This window comes from Elephas maximus, chromosome 4 (assembly GCF_024166365.1).
Source record: "Elephas maximus indicus isolate mEleMax1 chromosome 4, mEleMax1 primary haplotype, whole genome shotgun sequence".
NCBI classification, from domain to species: domain Eukaryota; kingdom Metazoa; phylum Chordata; class Mammalia; order Proboscidea; family Elephantidae; genus Elephas; species Elephas maximus.
The window spans coordinates 60052062-60071254 of NC_064822.1; the positions used below are offsets into that span (position 1 = coordinate 60052062).

The window sequence follows — 19193 nt, forward strand, 5'->3', positions numbered from 1 at the left end:
AGGCCCCAGAGGGGTGCTGCACAATCTCTTCCATGATGTAACCACCATTCTCTACTGCACCAGTTCTCTGGTGTCTTTCATGATGGGGCCACTGGTACCAAGGATGCACGGTGACATGCTCAGGAGCATCTCAAAGTGCCAGGGAGAAGAGTGGAGGAAGGGAGCCTCAAGCATGCAAGGATAAGTTTTGTGGAGCTAATGGAGAGAGTGTGTCACCCCCAGTAATGATGGTCATCACCACTGAGAGGTAAAGACGTGCTAGCTGATGGATGGCAGAAAGCAACTGTCACTGCGGGGAGTGGAAGAGACTATGCAGCACTCCACTGGGGCCTGGTGGCAAAGGGGATGACTGACAGCTGAGAGGAAAGGATGGAGCAAGTCTGAAAGATGCATGTGCATACACGGAAGGACAAGCAGAGAGTCAGGCAGAGAGGCAACGACACAGCATGACATGCAAGAAACAAGCCCCAGAGACAAGCATACCGGGGCACACATGGTTGGGGTACAGCAACAGGGACACATGAGGCCACAGTGGTCACAACATTAGTCATCAAGGAAAGGGGCCAGGATGAAGCACACACCATGCATCCTGTTATCCCTTCTAGAAAAGCTCAAAAATCTACAGCCAACCATCAAGTCACAGATAAATCTGATTTGCATCCCACCGAATTCCAAAACCAGTATGATCTGAGCATAGCTAGGACAGGAACTCTCAGAATAAAGAACAAAATCTTTTGTGCCTGTGCAACAAGCACTATATTTGAGATACTTCCCTCAGAAGTGATATCTGATAATGCCATGTTAGCAATGGCCTTTGGACACAGAGGTAGTCTCTGCACCCAGTGGAGAAGAAACCCACCCGGAAATGAACCCACCTGGATTGAACCCAACTCTGGTTAGTTATCTGACCATCTATCCAATCCTCCCTGCTCCCTCCCTCCCTCTTTCCTTCTCTTGTTCCATCCTTCTATCCTTTCTTTCCCAAATCCCATCCAAAAATTCACCTATTCACCTAGACCATCCATCCATCCACCCATCCACCCATCCAGTCAACCAACCAATACTTGTAAACCAAGCCCTGTACTAGATGATATGAGGGAATCTGGGAAACAAGAGAACAGGAAGTAAGAAGCCTCTCTGTTCCCCAGAATAAGTTCCATTTTTCCCACACAGGGTATCCACTTTATTGTATAAGGTAAAATGTAGATAACACAAAGGGTTCAGATTTAAAAGGGTCTCAGAGAGACAGCACAGTGACTCCCCCATCACTGTGACAGATTGCTCCCCTGAGGAAGTAAATTCATTATAAAATCAAGGTCCACCTTGCCAGCCTAGGTCTGTCTATTCACATTTGCCAAGTTCCTATTAGTCCATGGGGCTAAAGCACTCCCTGAGATTTGCAGGCTATCTGACTCTCTCCCAAAGCTCTTTGAACCACTTAATCATGACCGCATCACCTCATCTCAGATTGCAGAGGAGCAATAAGCCTTTTGACCCTTGATGAAAAATAAGGCAAGGTCCACTAAATTTGGTCAAATCACTCAGTCAATTAGAGCACCTGGAAAACTTAGTGCCCAGTGTATCACTTCTGGACCACACTGAGGGTGTCCCTCAGGGAATAATATAGGAAGACAGGGCTGGGAGGCATTCTGGAGGGTCAATCAATCCATCTCACTGCCTCCAAGACCATACACAAACCATTTTGGTGAGAGAAATCTTTAAAGACCTCAGAAGTCTTCTCAGTCTCTTCTATTTCCTGGTCTGGGTCCCATGGTCATGAGTGTTTCCCTCATGCTGCAACTTAAGCCCATTTCCTTTGTGCTCTAACTTCAATGAGGAGGGAAATCGCTGGTCACCATATTCTGCACATTTATTTTTATAGACCACTCTTGAAACCTCCCCAGAGCCCTTTCTTGTCCAGGATATCTCATTTTGCCTCAGGCATCCGTACGAGTTTGACACTGGTCCTCAAATTAACATCTGGTAAGCTCAGATTTGAGAGCCCACCAGGAATATGGCTGCCACGGAAGGGAGGGGTGGGTGGAGAGGCACCTTTCTTTCAATAATAGCGCCTTGGCTCACCTGCTCTGCTCTCTCCTTCCCCCTTGTCCAGAAGGAGGCTTCAAGGGGTTACTGGAAGTGGTCACTATGCTCTGGTCTCTTGAAAATGAGTCAGGCGTGTCTGACTCACCTGAGCCCTCACCTGCACCCCCACACTGCCCAACTCCACCCTCTGATGACCCAGGCTTGCATCAGAGCTGCTGCTGCTGCTATCAAGCTTCACCTCCTGTCCAAAGCCTCCCAGAGGGGTCTCTTCTAGGCTTTTGTCCCCTTCTTTTTTTTTTTGCCTGGCACAGACTTTGCTAGTGTTTTTTAATGCCGACACAGTCCACCAAATCGTTTGTTAAGATTCACAGAGCTGCAGATGCTTTCTTTGACCTGCATGTCATTGTAGGCACCTTCTCGATTTGCTTCCTTTTTATCATTACCCATTACAGTCCCTTCTCTTTCTTAGCTCCAGTCACTAGGCCAACTCCACCCCACATGAAACACACACACAACCCAAGGCTTAACCAAAATCAGCTGCTGTCGAGTCACCTCTGACTCATGGCAGCCCCATGTGAGTCAAAGTAGAACTGTGCTCCATAGGGTTTTCAATAGCTGATTTTTCAAAAGTAGATCACCAGGCCCTTCTTCAGAGGTGCCTCTGGGTGGACTCACACCTCCAGCCTTTCTGTCAGCAGCTGAAATGTGTTAGCCATTTGTACCACCTAGGGATCCCACCTAGCATATTGTTGTACGCTGCCCAGTTGATGACGACTCATAGCAACCCAATGTGACAGGGTAGAACTGCCCCAGAGGGTTTCCTAGGCGATAATCTTTACGGGAGCAGGTTGCCAGGTCTTTTCTCCTATGGAGTCACTGTTGGGTACAAGCTGCCCACCTTTTGGTTAGCAGCCGAGCACTTAGCTGCTACGCCATCAGGGCTCCTCACCCAAGACCTACAGACCCAAAAATGAAAAAAAAGAAAAAGGCAATGGGAAAAGAGAACAGAGGGTATTACATGGTTTTCAGACCCACTGTCTAATTTCCATTAGTTACCACAAAACCTTTTTTAAATTAATGTTCAGGCCTTAGTTCTATGTGTCTCCATATTTCAAAGGATTTTTTGGAGAAATCTTTGGGCGGGAGTGGCAGGGACGCACTGTGGCCCCAGAGACACATAGTTGGCTCCAAGGGAGGTGAAAATGCTGTAGAGCTGATGGCGTTAGGGAGCCTTGGGCAAAGCTCCCTGAAAAACCCTTGGGGCATGCCACAGACCTCCGATGTACAATTACCCCTTAGGGAGCAAGGCGGAGCCAAGGATGGTAAAGATCATGTACAACAGGGAGTGAAGAGAGTAGAGGGTGGGGGCAGGAGACAGGAGTGTTTCCCATGAAAAAAATGTACAAAGCAGAAGCAGAGCCCCTTGACCATGGAACACCGACAGTCATTGCAAACGCAGGACGCATTGCAAATGGCAGGGTGAAGCCAGGCTACTGAGCTGGAAGGGCCGAGCTGAGGACCAGAGCTGAGTGCTTAACGATGTCTGTATGCTGAACAGGAGAGATGAAGAGGCTCCTCCTAGACTCCATTCCCCAAATCACTGTCACAACTTACTCTTCCAAAACCTTTTGGGCTCCAAGTCTGTCCATCAGCATCTGGAACTGAGCTTCCTCATCTTTGTCCATGTCACCCAGATCCTCTTCCCCTCTGGACTGATACACCTTCTCTTCCTGGAGCTGGGCCACCTGTTCACCTGCATCTTCCTGACTTGTGTTACTCTGGCTGAAGAAGAAGTGACCTGGGGATATATATCACAAGGATATGAATTAGGCAATACACATTCAGGAAGAGCTTGGCTTCCTCAGTTGCTAGGAATCATCTGAGGTTGGTTCATCTGAGAGAAGAAAAAACAAAACCCCCTATAGCACAAGATTATTGGACACAATGTTTTGGATTTCGTGTCTAGCCCCCAGTCTTTCCCACTTCCATGAGCATTCTTCAAGAGAGGCTGGGACCTGGGAAAGGCAGAATGCATGACAGCTATTAACAGCACCCCTGAGGTTCTCAATTCTTTAAAGTCTGGTTCAGAACCCCCCTTCTTAGCAATATCTTCTGTAAGCAACAAGACCTTTCCCTCCACTATCCTCCAGCAGCCTGACTGCCTATGGTCCATATTATCATCCTAGTCATCACCACCATCAACATCACTGCTGCTGCCCTTCCCATTTCAAGGCACTCAACAGTTTGGTGTATACTTTTTCCCTGCTTGTACTGTTCAGTATTACAGCAATCTGTCTTATCCTTCCAGGTCAATGATAAGCTTCTGAAAGTCAGGGAAGGCGTCAGATACATCTAAGTAGCCTATACAGCACTGTGCGTGAGGCAGATGCATGGCAAGATTTGCCTGTTGATTTATCTGGTCAGTATCTGCTCTGCTCAATACCTGGTCCATTTTGATACGTTCATGGATATCAGTTCTTCTTCTTTCTGGTTACCTTGAGAATGACTAATCTATTTAAACCCTCTAGAAATTCCTCTGGTAGTTGGTATCCCTCAAGCTGGAAGGCTCACCCAGACGCAGGATGGAACGATCCATCTAGTCATCATACTTTGTTGTCTACTGGTTTCACGCCGAAAAGGAGAGGCTTGAAATCTCAGCTCAGCTCCCCCAAGCCTTCCAACAGAGCTCCCCTTCATTCTCTTTACCATTCTCTGGTGGGAGGAGATTGGGCACTGACAGTGTATGGACACTAAGGGAGAGGAGATATAAGCAGATGAGCTGGACATGTGAAAAGAGACCCAAATAATCCATAGCTTAAAAACTTCTGGCTCTGGATCTCTGAAAGGGGGCAGGGAAAGCTCAGACTACGTGGTCCCCTAGATCTGGAGGGGGCAGGGATGTACCTTACACAGATTTGTGTAGACCCATAATCCTGGGTCCCCAGCATCCATCAGAACTTACTAAATCCAGTAGTAAACTCCTCTGGGGTCAGAAAGCCATTGCCATCAGCATCCAGGGCATCAAACACATCCTCCAGCTCCTCCAGGCTGAGTGGCAACTCCTTATGGAGCCTCTGAAAACAATCCAGACTGCACTGGTTAACACTCTGATGATCATGGGGGGGATGTCCTGGATCCTAGAGCCTTCTGCCAAAAAATGCCAAGAGTTGGGATGACTCCTACCAAAAGCCAGGAGCAAGCCTCTGCATCCTAACTGCTTCACCACCCTTTTCCTTGTTTGAATATTAGAACATCTACCATTTATTGGGTGCCTACTAATGGGCTAGGCAATCTGCTAGAGGTGTGTGTGTCTATGCATGCATGGATAGATAGATACATACATACAGATATGTAAACATATTACATATATATACATACTATAAAAAAAACATACTATATACAGACATATTTGCATTTAATACTTATGACAACATTTTGAGGTTGGCATTTTTATCCCCATTTTACAGGTGAGGCATGAGGTTAAATTATCTGCCCCAATGTTACAGCTTGCACTGTGTCCCCCCCCCAAAAAATATATTATAAATTCTAATCCCTATATCTGTGGATAAGGTGTCCTGATGGAGCAATGGTTAAATGCTTGGCTGCTAACTGAAAGGCTGGCGGTTTGAACCCACTAGCCACTCCATGGGAGAAAAGACGTAGCAATCTGCTCCCAAAACCAAGAAACCAAACCCATTGCCCCTAAGTTGATTCCGACTCATAGCCACCCTATAGGACAGAGTAGAACTGCCCCGTAGGGTTTCCAAGGAGCAGCTGGTAGATTCGAAATGCTGACCCTTTTGGTTAGCAGCCAAATATTAACCACTGTACCACCAAGGCCCGCCATAAAGATTACAGCCTAGAAAGTCCTATGAGGCAGTTCTACTTTGCCCTATAGGGTCATTATGAATTGGAATTGACTCGACAGCAACAGCTTTGGCTCTTGGTTTTTTAAGGTGATAGCTGCCTTCCGCTTCAGGTGTCAACCTTCCCTAGGGTATCTGTGCTTTAAAGGGGGACTGGACACAACGGAAACCCTGGTGACATAGTGGTTAAGTGTTACGGCTGCCAACCAAGAGGTCAGCAGCTCAAATCCACCAGGCGCTCCTTGGAAACTCTATGGGGCAGTTCTACTCTGTCCTATAGGGTCGCTATGAGTCGGAATCGACTCAATGGCAGTGGGTTTGGTTTTGGTTTGGGACACAGTGGTCTGAGGAGGTCATAGATAAAACAATGGACATGTATCCTGGGCTGACTAGGACCTCACAGGTGGGAAGAGGAGGGAAGCAACTGCTGGGATGAGTAGCAAAGTGAATGAGGTGTTTACTGTCCCTCTGGCCTTCTGCCAGATGTGCAATGACCCCTGGGCAAGGCTAATTTGCAAAGCTGGAGTGAGTTTCCTCTTATACCCTAATAATCTAAGTTTCCAAATGAGGACTTCCCAAGGGAGTTCATTATATTCCTGCTGACCTTCTCCCTTCCTCCCAGTTACCCATGGGGTAAGGGAAGGCCCTGCACAAAATTTCCTTGTGGAAGTGACTGACAGCTGAAGACCATAAACACAGGGCTTGGTGGAAGGAAGGTATATATGCATCTGAACAATAAAAACGAGCTGGCAAGTGTGGAAGGCCATAATGTAACTTGTAAGGACATTTGGCATGATCCTATGGCAATCTTCTAGCTGATAAGCCATAAAGTTTAATTTGGCAGGTGCGTGCATAAGGGAGACTATGATGCATCACAAAGTAGGAAGATAAGATGATGAGGCAGCCATTCGCATGAATTAAATTAAATATGAATGGGGTTTTAAAAATGGGAAGAAGAGCGCGAGAATGTGCAAAGATTCTAGGAGTGCTTCTGCTGAGCATACAGCAGGATCCTCGTCTTATCAACAATCCATAAACCAGACGTCTTAAAAGCCACAGAAAGAGAATGGGGGGTGAGGAGGGAATCAATTTTGCAAGTAAGAAGTTTATTAACTTCGTTTGGAAGAAAAGGCACCCTATTGAGGTTGGGTAAAAACCTCAGCTCCTGTCCTACACAGATTCCAGGACTTTATGATCCCAGGACAAGCCTTCCTCTCACCCCACCCTCAGCCTGTCAGTTGCTGTGGAGCCCATGCCAACGCATGGCGACCCCATGTGTTTCAGAGTAGAACTGTGCTCCATAGGGTTTAAAGGCTGTGACCTTTCAGAAGCATATTCCAGGCTTTTCTTCCGAGGTGCCTCTGGGTGGGTTCAGAGTATCAACCCAGCATCTGTTTGCGCCACCCAAGAACTCCTCACCCTCTAACGAGGACTGCTAAAATGTGATCTCTCATACTTGCTGGAGCTAGAGATGGGCTGGAAGGAGATTCCCAAGGTGAGTAGAAATACTGTTTTTTCTTTCTCCCAAATCACCGCAGAGACATGGGTACTATGGTTAGTGTGAACCAGAAAAGGCTATTTCACAACCCCACCTCAGGCACCATTCCTGAATCTAACCGTTCTGATCACAATCCCAACCCTTCTGCCATTTTGCCTGCATCTCAAGCCAGTTTCGTCTTTCTGTTGTCAGCGAATTTGGAGAAAGTGATATTATATCCTCCAAGTAATTCTTACTCTTCACTCTTGGCAAATTAATACTTAGTGCTTCTTCAGCCTTCTCTGCGAGGTACACCATGCCAGATTCTTTAACCTTTCTTTATTGGACCTTCTTTAATCTTAATAACCATAATGAGCTCTTATTTATCTTTCTCCTCAGGACCTGCAGAGCTATGGAAAACCGACTGTTCCCTGGCTACCTGGTGCTGTCTACATTTTTAACTAAGTGAGGTAAGCAGGACTGGGGGGCGGGGAGGGAGCAGACTGTTCACTCCACGGATATGTCTGTGAGGCTCTCAAAAGAGCAGAGATAGGAGAAAGAAGCCCATCCAAGACTTCAGCTATAGTCTAAGGGTTCTCCAATGTATTCATTCTATAATTACCTAACCTTCATTGTCTCTCCCATCTACCCACCTACCACCACTACCTCCATCAGAACCAAGGCCAAAGTCTCTCTTGACTATTCTACTAAGAACTAGCATTCCAAAGGCCCTGTTTTGCCCTTAGCATTCTGACCCATCTGGAAGGGCAGGCAGGGAAGAAAAGAGAAACGGGAGGAAGTCAGCTCACCTATTTATACCGCCCATGGCCCAAGCAGCTCTTTAGAACCCCGTAGCTCCTTTAAGCACCTGCCTCCCTCCACCCGCTTCTTCACCTTAAGCTGAGGCTTCACTTCCTCGGTGAAGCCTCCTGAAACCCCCAAGTTAGGTCAGGTTATACGTGTTCCCAAAACTGCCTTTCTGTCATTCATAAGTCTTATCTCAGTTTGCATTTCTGTACCGATAGATGGAGCCCCTGGATGGTGCAAACAGTTAACGTGCTCGGCTGCTAAATAAAAAATTGGAGGTTTGAGTCCATCCAGAGGTACCTTGGAAGAAAGGCCCGGTGATCTACTTCTGAAGAATCAGCCATTGAAAACCCTACGGAACACAGTTCTACTCTGACACTTGTGGGGTCGACATGAGTCCGAATCTACTCCATGGCAACTGGTCATACTGATGGATGCGATTGGTTGATGAACGTCTGACTCCCTCTGTAGCCTGGAAACTCTCTGAGGATAGGGAACCCATTTGTTGTTATTCGCTATTTTGACCCCAGGACCTAGCCCAATGCTGGCAGACCTGAAGTATTTAGATACTTGTCAAAGGAATGAATAAGTGATCGAGTGACTGGGGATAATCCCAAGGGATTCTGAACTATCTACGGAGCTCCAGTCTAGACCTCACGCACCCAGCTCCTGACCAGCACAACTGCTGATTCTCGGCTGGGTCTTATGAGCTGGGGATCTTCCAGCACCTGGAACAGGAGGCAACCCTGCAGCAGCGACACTGAGAGCTCAGGCTCCAGAGCCATTGAAAAATGGCGTCTTTTGCTACACTCCAGCCAGACTCCTTTACCTTCCTGGTCATCAGCCCAGTAATATGCCTCACGTCATTTAAAGCAAATGGCTACACAGCTTCAAACATGCTTAAGTGAGACTCTCATTAAAGAGAAAACCAGATATGCTAGGTGAAATAAGCCAAACATAAAAGGATAAATATTTATGACTCCACTTATATGAAATATCTAGAAGAGGCAAATGCACAGAGACCAAAAGTAGATGTGTGGTTGCCAGAGGCTGGGGAGAGGAGAGGAACGAGGACTTATTGCTTAATGGGTACAGAGTTTCTGTTTGGGGTGATGAAAACATTTTGGAAATAAATAGTGGTGGTGGTTGCAAAGCATTGTGAATATAATTAATGCCACTGAGTTGTGTGCTTAAAAATGTCTAAAGGAGAAAATTTTATGATATATATATTTTACCACACACATACACACACACACACACAAAAGACAGACAGTGAGAACCAGAAGAGATACACTTTACAGCCGGAATCAAACTCTCCCTCCTTTTGGGGGTTCCACACCATTCTGCTGAGACCTCTTTTCCAGCACCAACCACTCCCTTCCCTGTGCTATGGCTCAGCTATGTCAAATATCTTAAAGATGAGAGTGTGAGGCCCAGGAAGGCAGGATCTACCTTTATTCTGCTTTGTGCCTTGATGTGCCCGCCTCGGCCCATTGACTGGTGTAGACCAGGGTTTCTCAACCTCTGTACTACCGACGTCTGGGAACAGAGAGCTTTTTTGTTAGGGGAGGTGGGTTGCCATCTCTGCGTTATAGGATACTTAGCAGTATCCTCGGCCTTCACCCACTAGATGCGGTAGCATCCTCCTCTTCAGTTGTTTAAATTAAAAAAAAAAAGTCTTCAGATATTGCTTAACGTCCCGTAGGTGGCAAAATAGCCCTCACTGATATAGATTGGACACAAACAAGAATAGCCACCAGCTGATACCAGTGGAAGGTGCCCTTTTCTGCAGAAATGCCCCTTCTTTATCTCTGAGGCAGGGCAGATGACTCACTTGAAATCAGTGTGGAGGACACCAGGGACTGGATTGACAGACTGCAGGACCCCCACAGAAGTGCATTTACGGAAAGATTTCAATCCCAGTTTCAGGGCTAAGTGCTCCACAGGCATAAGCACATCTAATTCTCCTCTAATGCAGGGAGGTAAAAATTCACAGGGGAGGAACTATGTGGCCTGGAAGGGTTAAGAGATACAAATTCCCATAGCTAGGAAACTGCAGATTTAGGGTTAAAAACCTGAGTCAATTTACCAAAAAGTCTTCTTATTAACCTAAATCAGGGGTCGGCTAAATTTTTCTGTAAAGAGTCAGATAGGCTTGTGGCCATACAGTCTCAGTTACAACTACTCAACTCTGCTGCTGTAGGTGAAAGCAGCCACAGACAACAAGTGAGTGAGTATGGCTGTGTTTCAATAAAACTTTATTTACAAAACTACCCACACCCTGACCTAAATAATTCTCAACAGCTTGACTAAGCCAGGAATCCCAGACATGATCTGGAGGTACTTGGGGTGGGTGTCATGGATTGAATTGTGTACCCCCCAAAATATGTGTATCAATTTGGCTGGACCATGATTCCCAGTATTTGGTGATTATCTACCATTTTATCATCTGATGTGATTTTCCTATGTGTTGTAAGTCTTGCCTCTATAATGTTAATGAGGGGGGATGGGTGGCAGTTGTGTTAGTGAGGCAGGACTCAAATCTACAAGACTGGATTGTGCATTGAGGCAATCTCTTGAGATATAAAAGAGAGAAATGAGGGAGAGATGGGGGAGCTCATACCATCAAGAAAGCAGTACCAGGAGCAGAGCGTATCCTTTAGACCTGGGGTTCCTGTGTAGAGAAGCTCCTAGTCCAGGGAAAGGTTAATGACAAGGACTTTCCTCCAGAGCTGTCTGAGACAGAAAGCCTTCCCCTGGAGCTGGCACCCTGAATTTGGACTTCTAGCCTACTTTACTGTGAAGAAATAAATTTGTCTTTGTTAAAGCCATCCACTTGTGGTATTTCTGTTATAGCAGCACTGGATAACTAAGACTCGGGGTCGGTGAGGCTCTAGGAGCCCTGGAAGGAGCCTGGTGGTGCAGTGGTTAAGTGCTCGGCTGCCAAGCAAAAAGTCAGCGGTTTGAACTCACCAGCCTCTCTGTGGGAGAAAGATGTGGCAGTCTGCTTCCGTAAAGATTACAACCTAGAAAACCCTATAGAGCAGTCTACTCCATCCTATAGGGTCCTTATGAGTCAGAATTGACTCCATGGCAATAGGTCTGGTCTGGCCTGGTCAGGAGCCCTGGTGGTGTGAAAGTTAAGTGCTCAGCTGCTACCCAAAAGGTTGTGGTTCAAACCTACCAAGCAGCTCTGCGGAGAAAGCCTGGAGAGTGCACCTAACAACAACAGGTTTTTTCAGAGACTTCCTGCCCATCCTGTCCCCACCTCCCTCTCACAGCTGAAAGAGTTCCTTTGTGCCCTCTCCGCCCTGGCCTTCTCATGTCCTTCTTTCCTTCTGAGGTAGAACAGGCCTTTACTCGAGCCCTCAGCCCTTAGTCTCTGCTTCTCCAGGGTCCAGCCTCAAACTCAGTTCTGCAAAGCAGTATCTTCCCTGATTCTGCCTGGAGTGGCTGCTATGGAACCCATAGAGATTCACTGTACAGGGTGGTGTGGGATCTGATCTGAGCGGCCCTCGGTGAGGCCGAGGACTCTCCAAATCACTGTCTAGATGCTGTCTACACAGGCCAGTGCCCATCACTGCTGCCCCTGTAACAGACGTCTGTTCTTGGAGCCCGAGCACATGCCAGCTTGCACCTGACCCTCAGTGCAGCCCACTGTGGGTTCCTCCTGAGTTCCCCCCATGTCTCTCCAGGGAACCCAAATGAAAAGAAACTTCTGGACCCTATTCCTTTCCTTCTGTCGTCCCTGCTATATCAGGGTGGGCTGGCTGGTGACACTCTCCTTCCACTATGGGATGCTTGGGAAGCCAATCTCACCCTCTGCGGATGGATTAAAAAAATTATTTTTTAAATAAAGGGGAAGAAAAAAAAGCCCTGGGAGAGGAGCTTAATGCTCTCATCCCTTTTTCGAAAGGGTCACGAGCTCCTGGCACTTTTCTTTCAATTCTGTTTCTCCACCAGGCTCCTCCAGCCTCCTGTGTTCTCCCGCCCATTTGACCATAGCCTCACCTTTCTGAGAGCCAGTATCTACTTTAAAGGGTCTTTCCTGGTTGCCGAATTTGTGTGTGCTGTCTGAGCTCTTTCCCTCCTAGTTCCCACGAGGCTGTGCTGGGAGCCAGAACTGTAAAAGGTGGCAGCGGCCGTGGCCACCAAGGAACAGGACACCAACCCAGGGGCGGTGACTACACATGCAAACGAGCTAAGTGTGGGAGTGATAAACGAACAAGCAGACACCTACAGGATCTGCCCAGGCACACCACAGAGCATGTGGGCTTTCCATGGAGAACCCAGAATTGACTAGGAGAGGCTCATTTTTCTTCTTTATGTATCTCTCCCCAGCCCATCTTCCTCCAGGTGTGACCAGTGAAAGTGGCCAGGAGCTCAAATGACATACTTCCTTCTCTCACCTGACAGCATTTTCTGAGCCTGGAGAAGTCAAAGTTTTCAGTGCTTCATTGTCCACAAGCACACAAAAACTTTAGAAAATTGGGTGGCAGAAACAAATGCCATGGAGGCACCATAACTGTGTGGTGGGTTGTTAAGTCCCTTTTCCTTCCACCTGGATCAGGAGGGAGAGATGAGGGAGGAGGGCTGAGGACTGTAGCTGAACTGGTATCTCTGGGTCTTGAAGTTTCTGACTATGTTGTTGTTGCTGTGGTGTGCCCGAGTCAATTCTGACTCAGGACCCTATAGGACAAGGTAGAAGTGTCCCATAGGGTTTCCAAGGAGCAGCTGGTGGATATGAGCTGAAGACCTTTTGGTTAGCAGCCTGAGCTCTTAACCACTTTGCCACCACAGTTCAAATCAAAAACAATTAAAAAAAAATTTTATACTCTACAGTTCAAATTTACTATGCTTCTTCCTCCCTTTATTAAAGAGTGGGGTTAAATGAGGGTTTATCAGAATATATATAAAGTGCTTAGTTGCACAGTGCATGTGGCCCACAGTTGGCCCTCAATAAATGTTAATTCCCTTTTCTTTGTTTCTAGAGGTGATAACCAAGTCACATATGCCATTAAAACCACCACCACCACCCTTCACTACCAGAGACCTGTAAAGTTCATGGGGTGGGTCGGGGGGGGAGGGTACTGTCAAAGGTTTCCTCAAAACACACCCAATCTGGCCTTCCATGTGAAGTGGGACTTTGTGAATGAGTTTTGGTGACAGAAGTTTATTGGGGATCAATTATACCCACTCCTCACATATTGACACGGTTAGGTTCCAAAGACACGGTCGTTAAGTGAAAATCAGCATTAGGCAAAAATGGAGGACGGTCACTTCAGATCACAAAATATTATATGGGACATATATGGCCCTTTGGACCTGAGAGGCAGTAAATGTAGGTGGGTGTTATATATCCCACTGGTTATGAAAGGGTTACTGCCAGGTGTACATCATTAATGTGCAAAAGAGTCAGACAGTAGATTTTTTACTGTTGTCATAGATGTAAAATATCTGATAACAAGATAGTCGGTAAGCGAGGAGTAGGTGTACTTAAGGAGCCCTGGTGGCACACTGGCTATGGCTACTAACCAAAAGGTCAGCATTTCGAATCCACCAGCTGCTCCTTGGAAACCCTATGCGGAAGTTCTACTCTGCCCTACAGGGTGGCTGTGAGTCAGAATTGACTTGACTGCAACAGGTTAGGTGTACTTAAACAAGCATGAGCTGAGCCCACTTGCAGGCTGAGCTGGCGCTGCTCCCCAGGTCTTTTTCTTCAATTCCTTCAACCATCAGGTGGCAGAGAAGCTCTAAGAGAGACAGGAAAACACCGTTCCGTGGGGTGAGGGAGAGAAAGCAGCAGCCTTTCACCCAGGTCTCAAGACTCATTTCTCAGCCTCCAAGTCTTGCAGCTCACATGTGTAAGCAGAGATGGCAACCATACTAGTTGGGGTTTCAATTTCATAGCTCAACTTTAGCATACTCTAAAAACCTAGACCTTAAAAATAAAAACAAAAAACGTGACTATGGCAGGTCTTCCTCCGAACACCACAGGTACGCATCCCTTCCAGATATGCTCTTGATGATGTGAGTGATGAAAAGTTTGGGGGAAAAGAGTTGCTTTCATAGTGCTCTGGTGGAGACTGCATTTTATTTACTCACATTACGGATTTCACATTTGGGTGAAATCATGACTGTAGCATAAAACATAAGACACTGGGAAACACTTTCTTGTTGTTGTTGATTTTGTTTTTGTTGTTGATTTGTGACTTAAGAGTCTCCATCTGTTACACAGTGCAACTGCTCCACAGGGTTTTCTTGGCTCTAATCTTAATGGAAGCAGATCACCAGGACTGGTTCTTCCCCAGTGCCACCAGGTGGGTTTTGGTTACCAGCTGAGCACAAACCATTTACACCACACAGAGACTTTGAGAAGAATTTTTCGACACTAAAAGTGGAAAGAAAAGTGGAAAGGCACTAGACTGGCGGGGGGGGGGCGTGGGCAAACTACATCCCACGACTAAATCCAGCTCGCTGCTTCTTTTTGTATAGCCAGGGAGCTAAAAAGCATTTTTACATTTTTAAATGGTTGAAAAAAATATCAAAAGAAGAGTAATATTTGGTGATGTGTGAAAATGACAGGAAATTCAAATTTTAGAGTCCATAAATAAAGTTTTATTGGAACACAGCCATATTCACCCATTTATATATTACCTATGGCTGCTTTTACGCTACAACAACAGAGACGAATACAGTTGCAACAGAGGCCAGATGGTCTGCAAAGCCTAAGATACTCATTTTCTGGTCTTTTACAGAAAAAGTTCGCCAACCCCTGCCCCAGACAACGGTGTGTGCACTGAGGTGCTGCGATCTCTCCCTCTTTCTCTGGACATGGTTAAGAAGCAGTTAAATGTGATTGGGTTTGAGGGCGAGAGGCAGGTAAGACGACCTCTAGACATGTCTTTCTCCCAGGTTGCTGCACCCAGTGAGGGCCCGACACTGTTCTTACTTCTAAGGCACACACAGCACCTTGCAGGAATGACTTCACCATAGCCCAGAACCACATTACAAAGTAACAAGTCGGTATAATGCTACTATCACTGTTTCCACAATCCTGGGGCATTTCTGAGTCAGTGAGGGGATAAAAACCCCTGAGTTTGACAGTAGGCAAAGGCCAGAAAAAAGGATAAACCCAGCAAATCTGGCTCCAAGTAGAGTTGGGAATGATACCTCCTTCTGGGTTAAAATTTATGCCACTTTTTTTCTGTTAAAGATATCACCTCTAAACCCTAACCCGAGATAGGGAAACCCAAGCCATTTGGTACTCCAGATGGGCAGCCCAGTAGGGCTCCTTTTACCTGCATATCTCTCCTGGCAATGAAGCCCTTGCCCTCTGCGTCACAGGTCTGGAAGAATTCCTGTGCCTTCTTCAGCATGGCCAGTCGGCTTGGTGTCTGCTTCTGGGGCTCCTTCCACTCCAGGCTGTCCAGGGGACCCAGGCCAGCCTCGCTCCCCTTTGGCCCCTGACCAGGGCTCTGGGGTCTGGAGCCCATCCTCTGGTTGGGGGTAGCCATCCAGATTTATCAGTTTCTTCAAGTGTTTTCAGAACCTGAACATGGGAGATGGAAGAGAGAAGTGGGCATGGTGGGGATGCAGTGAGGCTGAAAAGGTATGAGAGGGGACGGGAGTGCAGCACAAAGCCACTCACCAGTATGCCTGACATCTCTTAGAAACCACCTCTTTAATTATCAGAAGCTCAGGACAAGGAGAAGATGCGCCATGAAAGAACACAGACACGTCTAGGTTGAAAGGATATGGGGTGGAAGAGGCCTAAAAATGATGACTCTGAATTTAAACAAACAATAACAACACATATCCTGATATGCCAGTTGCCATTTTTTGTGTGTATCCTTAGAGGTCGGGAGTCCCTGGGTCATGCAAATGGTATTGTTCTTGGCTGCTAACCAAAAGGTTGGAGGTTTGAATCCACCCAGAAATACCTTGGAAAAAAGGTCTGGTGATCTACTTATGAAAAATCAGCCATTGAAAACCCTGTGGAGCACAGCTCTACCCTGACGCACACGTGGTTGCCATGAGTTGGAATCCACCCAGCGGCAACTATTTTTTTTTTTCCCTTAGGGGCCGGCACCATGCTATGCTCTCTACAAACATTTTCTAATTTAATACCATTCCTCTGATATAAATTTTATTATCTGTATGTTACCAATGAGGAAACAGGCCCAGAGAGGCTCAGTGACTTGCCCAAGGCTACGCAGCAAGTTACCGCAAAAGCTGAGACTTAAATCCCAGCTCAACTAACTTGTATTTGATCTTAATCCCTTACTATCTTGACTCCTTAGGGTTGCGAAGGGTGGAGATTCCTTCCTTCCCTTCCTTCCTTCCTTCTTGTTTTCTTTCTTTCTCTCCCTCCATCCCTCCCTTCCTCCTTCCCTTTCTTCCTTCTTTTTTTCTCTCTCTCTCCCTCTCCCTCTCCCTCGTTCTCTCTCTCATTTATTGATTACCATGTAGCAGACTCTGAGCTAACGCTGTGAAATTCAAACATGAATAAGATGTAGTCTATGCTCTTAATGAATAAGCCTCTAATGGTGGGGTGTCAGTCATAGTAACTAGCAGTGGGGGAGATATTTTGGACTGGTTCCCTCCTCCATATCCCTCAAAATAGACTACATAGCAATCACCTGCTACTGACTAGCTATGTGAGCTCAAGAACCTCTGAGCCAGTCTGGGCCTGTGAATTAGTGCAGATGATTTCTCAAGTGTGACTGTCTCTAGTTCTCTGCCTACAAAGTGGCCCATGTCACAGGTGAAGCATAGTATGAAAGAGCCAACCTAACAGCTCTAAAAAAAAGCCAGCTATAAAACAACTAGCAGACAGGTACCATACCGTCTTTGATTTTAACCCCAGTTCCTAGCCCAGGACAGAGTACATAATAGGTGCCCACTGACTGATTGTTGAATGAGGGAAGACTAACATTTTGCTGAATTATTTTCAGGGAGACCTGGAAACATTTGTATTTCACTTAGACTGCTCTACATATGAGATTTTTTAATCTTATAAAGAAGAGGTCTAGACTACTACTTCCAGAAAATATAGAGTAATAGGGATCAGATTTGCCTTCCCAGTGGAAACAACAAAAAAAAATCTAGACAAAATACATATTTTTAAATGGTTTTCAAGACACTGGACATCATATAACAAAGGATAGCGATCCTCATTCAGGGCTGAGACAAGCACTAACTGTGTGAGGCCTCTAAGGTGCAAGGTTTAAGGAGACACTTATTTTCAGGTGCTAACCCTGTACTTAGGAGTCCCTGGGTGGCACAAACAGTTAAGTACTTGGCTACTAGCAAAAAGGTTGAATCTACTCAGAGGCACTTCTGAAGAAAGGCCTGGAGATCTACTTCTGAAAAAATCAACCACTGAAAACCCCATGGAGTGCAGTTCTACTCTAACATGGGGAGGGCATGAGTCGGAGTCAACTTTACGGCAAGTGGTAGTGATGGTGAACCCTGTACTTGCATGACCCTGAGAGTGAGTACCTTCTTAAGAGTGAGGTGCCCACAGAGAAAAATTTAAGACAGCATTCACTCTCAAGATCATGCACCTGAGAGTGATTGCCTTCTCAAATTTTGCATCCTCATTTGCCTCATCCTAGTCCCAGCCCTGTTCCTAAGAGACAGGAAGCAAAAAAAATGAGCCCCATGTTTGTCCCACCTTATTGCCTAGAGTTTTTAGGCCATGGCACAGGGAGGGAAATCCAGGCAAAGCCTGGCAGACTCCCTAAGGTGAGGAAACCCTCATACGCTGCCTACAAAAGATGTGCTTTATATATAAAGGCACAAGTAGGTTAAAGGCAAACAGTTGGAAAAAGATATACTAGGTTAACATTGAGTCAATAGAAAGCTGCATGTTAATACTAGACAAAGCAGATTCTAGTACAAGGAATATTAATGGGGATGAAGTCATTTCATAATGATAAAGAGGGCAATTCCTCAAGAGGATATAACAATCTTAAATATTTATATACTTAATAATAAAGCTTCAAATTTATGAAGCAAAACTGAAAGAACTGCAAGAAGAAATAGACAAATCCACAATTATATTAAAAAATTTCAATGTCTCTTTCAATAATTAATAAAACAAGTAGATAGAAAAGGAGTAAAGATATAGCAGATTTGAATAACATATCAACTAAGTTGATCTAATTAACATTTGTAGACCATTCCACCCAACAACAGCTCAGTATACTTTCTTTCTAAGTACACATGTAATATTTACCAAAACAGTCCATATTCTGGGTTATAAAACAAGTCTCAACAAATGTAGAAGGATTCAAGTCATGCACAGTATGTACTCTGACCACAGTGGAATTATATTAGGAACCAATAACAGAAAGACCTCTGCAAAATTCCTAAATACTTGGAAACCAAATAACATATTTCTAAATAATCCATGGGTCAAAGAAGAAATGAAGAGGGAATTCAAAAGGTATTCTGAACTAGTGATTACTCAAAGGCAAAGACCATAAGATAAAGGTGCTGGGAAACAAGAATACTGGAAATAGAACAAACAGAACACAACTAATGAGAACGCTGACACATTGTTATAAATGTAACTAGTGTCAATGAACAATCTGTGCAGATATTGTCAAATGAGAACATAACTTGCTGTGTAAACTTTCTCAAAAATTCAATAAAATATTATTTAAAAAAGAAAAGCATAATAGATCAAAATTTGTGGGGTACCGCTAAAGCAGTACTCAGGGAAAAATTTATAGAACTAAACACATACATTAGAAAAAGAGAAAGTTCTCAAATCAATGACCTCAACTTCCACTAGGGGGGAAAAAAAAGATCAAATTAAACCAAAAATAAGGAGAAAAAAGAAATAATAAAGATCAAAGCAGAGGTTAATGAAATAGAAAACAGAAAAACAATAGAGAAAATCAATGAAACCAAAAGCTTGTTCTTTGAGAAGATCAATAAAGTAGATCAACCTCTAGCAAGACTGATTGAGAAAAAAAGAAGACACA

At 45.4% G+C, this 19193-nt stretch overlaps 1 protein-coding gene across 14 annotated transcripts in view; it reads right to left on the reverse strand.

The window, feature by feature from the left end:
* The window catches only part of CRACR2A (calcium release activated channel regulator 2A), a 156300-nt gene that overhangs the window by 79122 nt on the left and 57985 nt on the right, over positions 1–19193 (reverse strand). For 13 of the 14 annotated variants that reach the window (XR_007517111.1, XM_049882226.1, XM_049882227.1 and 10 more), the window contains 3 exons: positions 15498–15748; positions 5009–5120; positions 3661–3844 (listed from right to left, as the gene is read on the reverse strand). Coding sequence is in view for 13 of the 14 variants with exons in the window: in XM_049882226.1 (XP_049738183.1) it covers positions 3661–3844; positions 5009–5120; positions 15498–15713 (512 nt within the window). In the remaining variant the exon portion in view is untranslated. Of the gene's footprint in view, positions 1–3660; positions 3845–4617; positions 4797–5008; positions 5121–15497; positions 15749–19193 lie in introns of those variants that run through there. The other variant, XM_049882228.1, reaches the window with a different exon arrangement.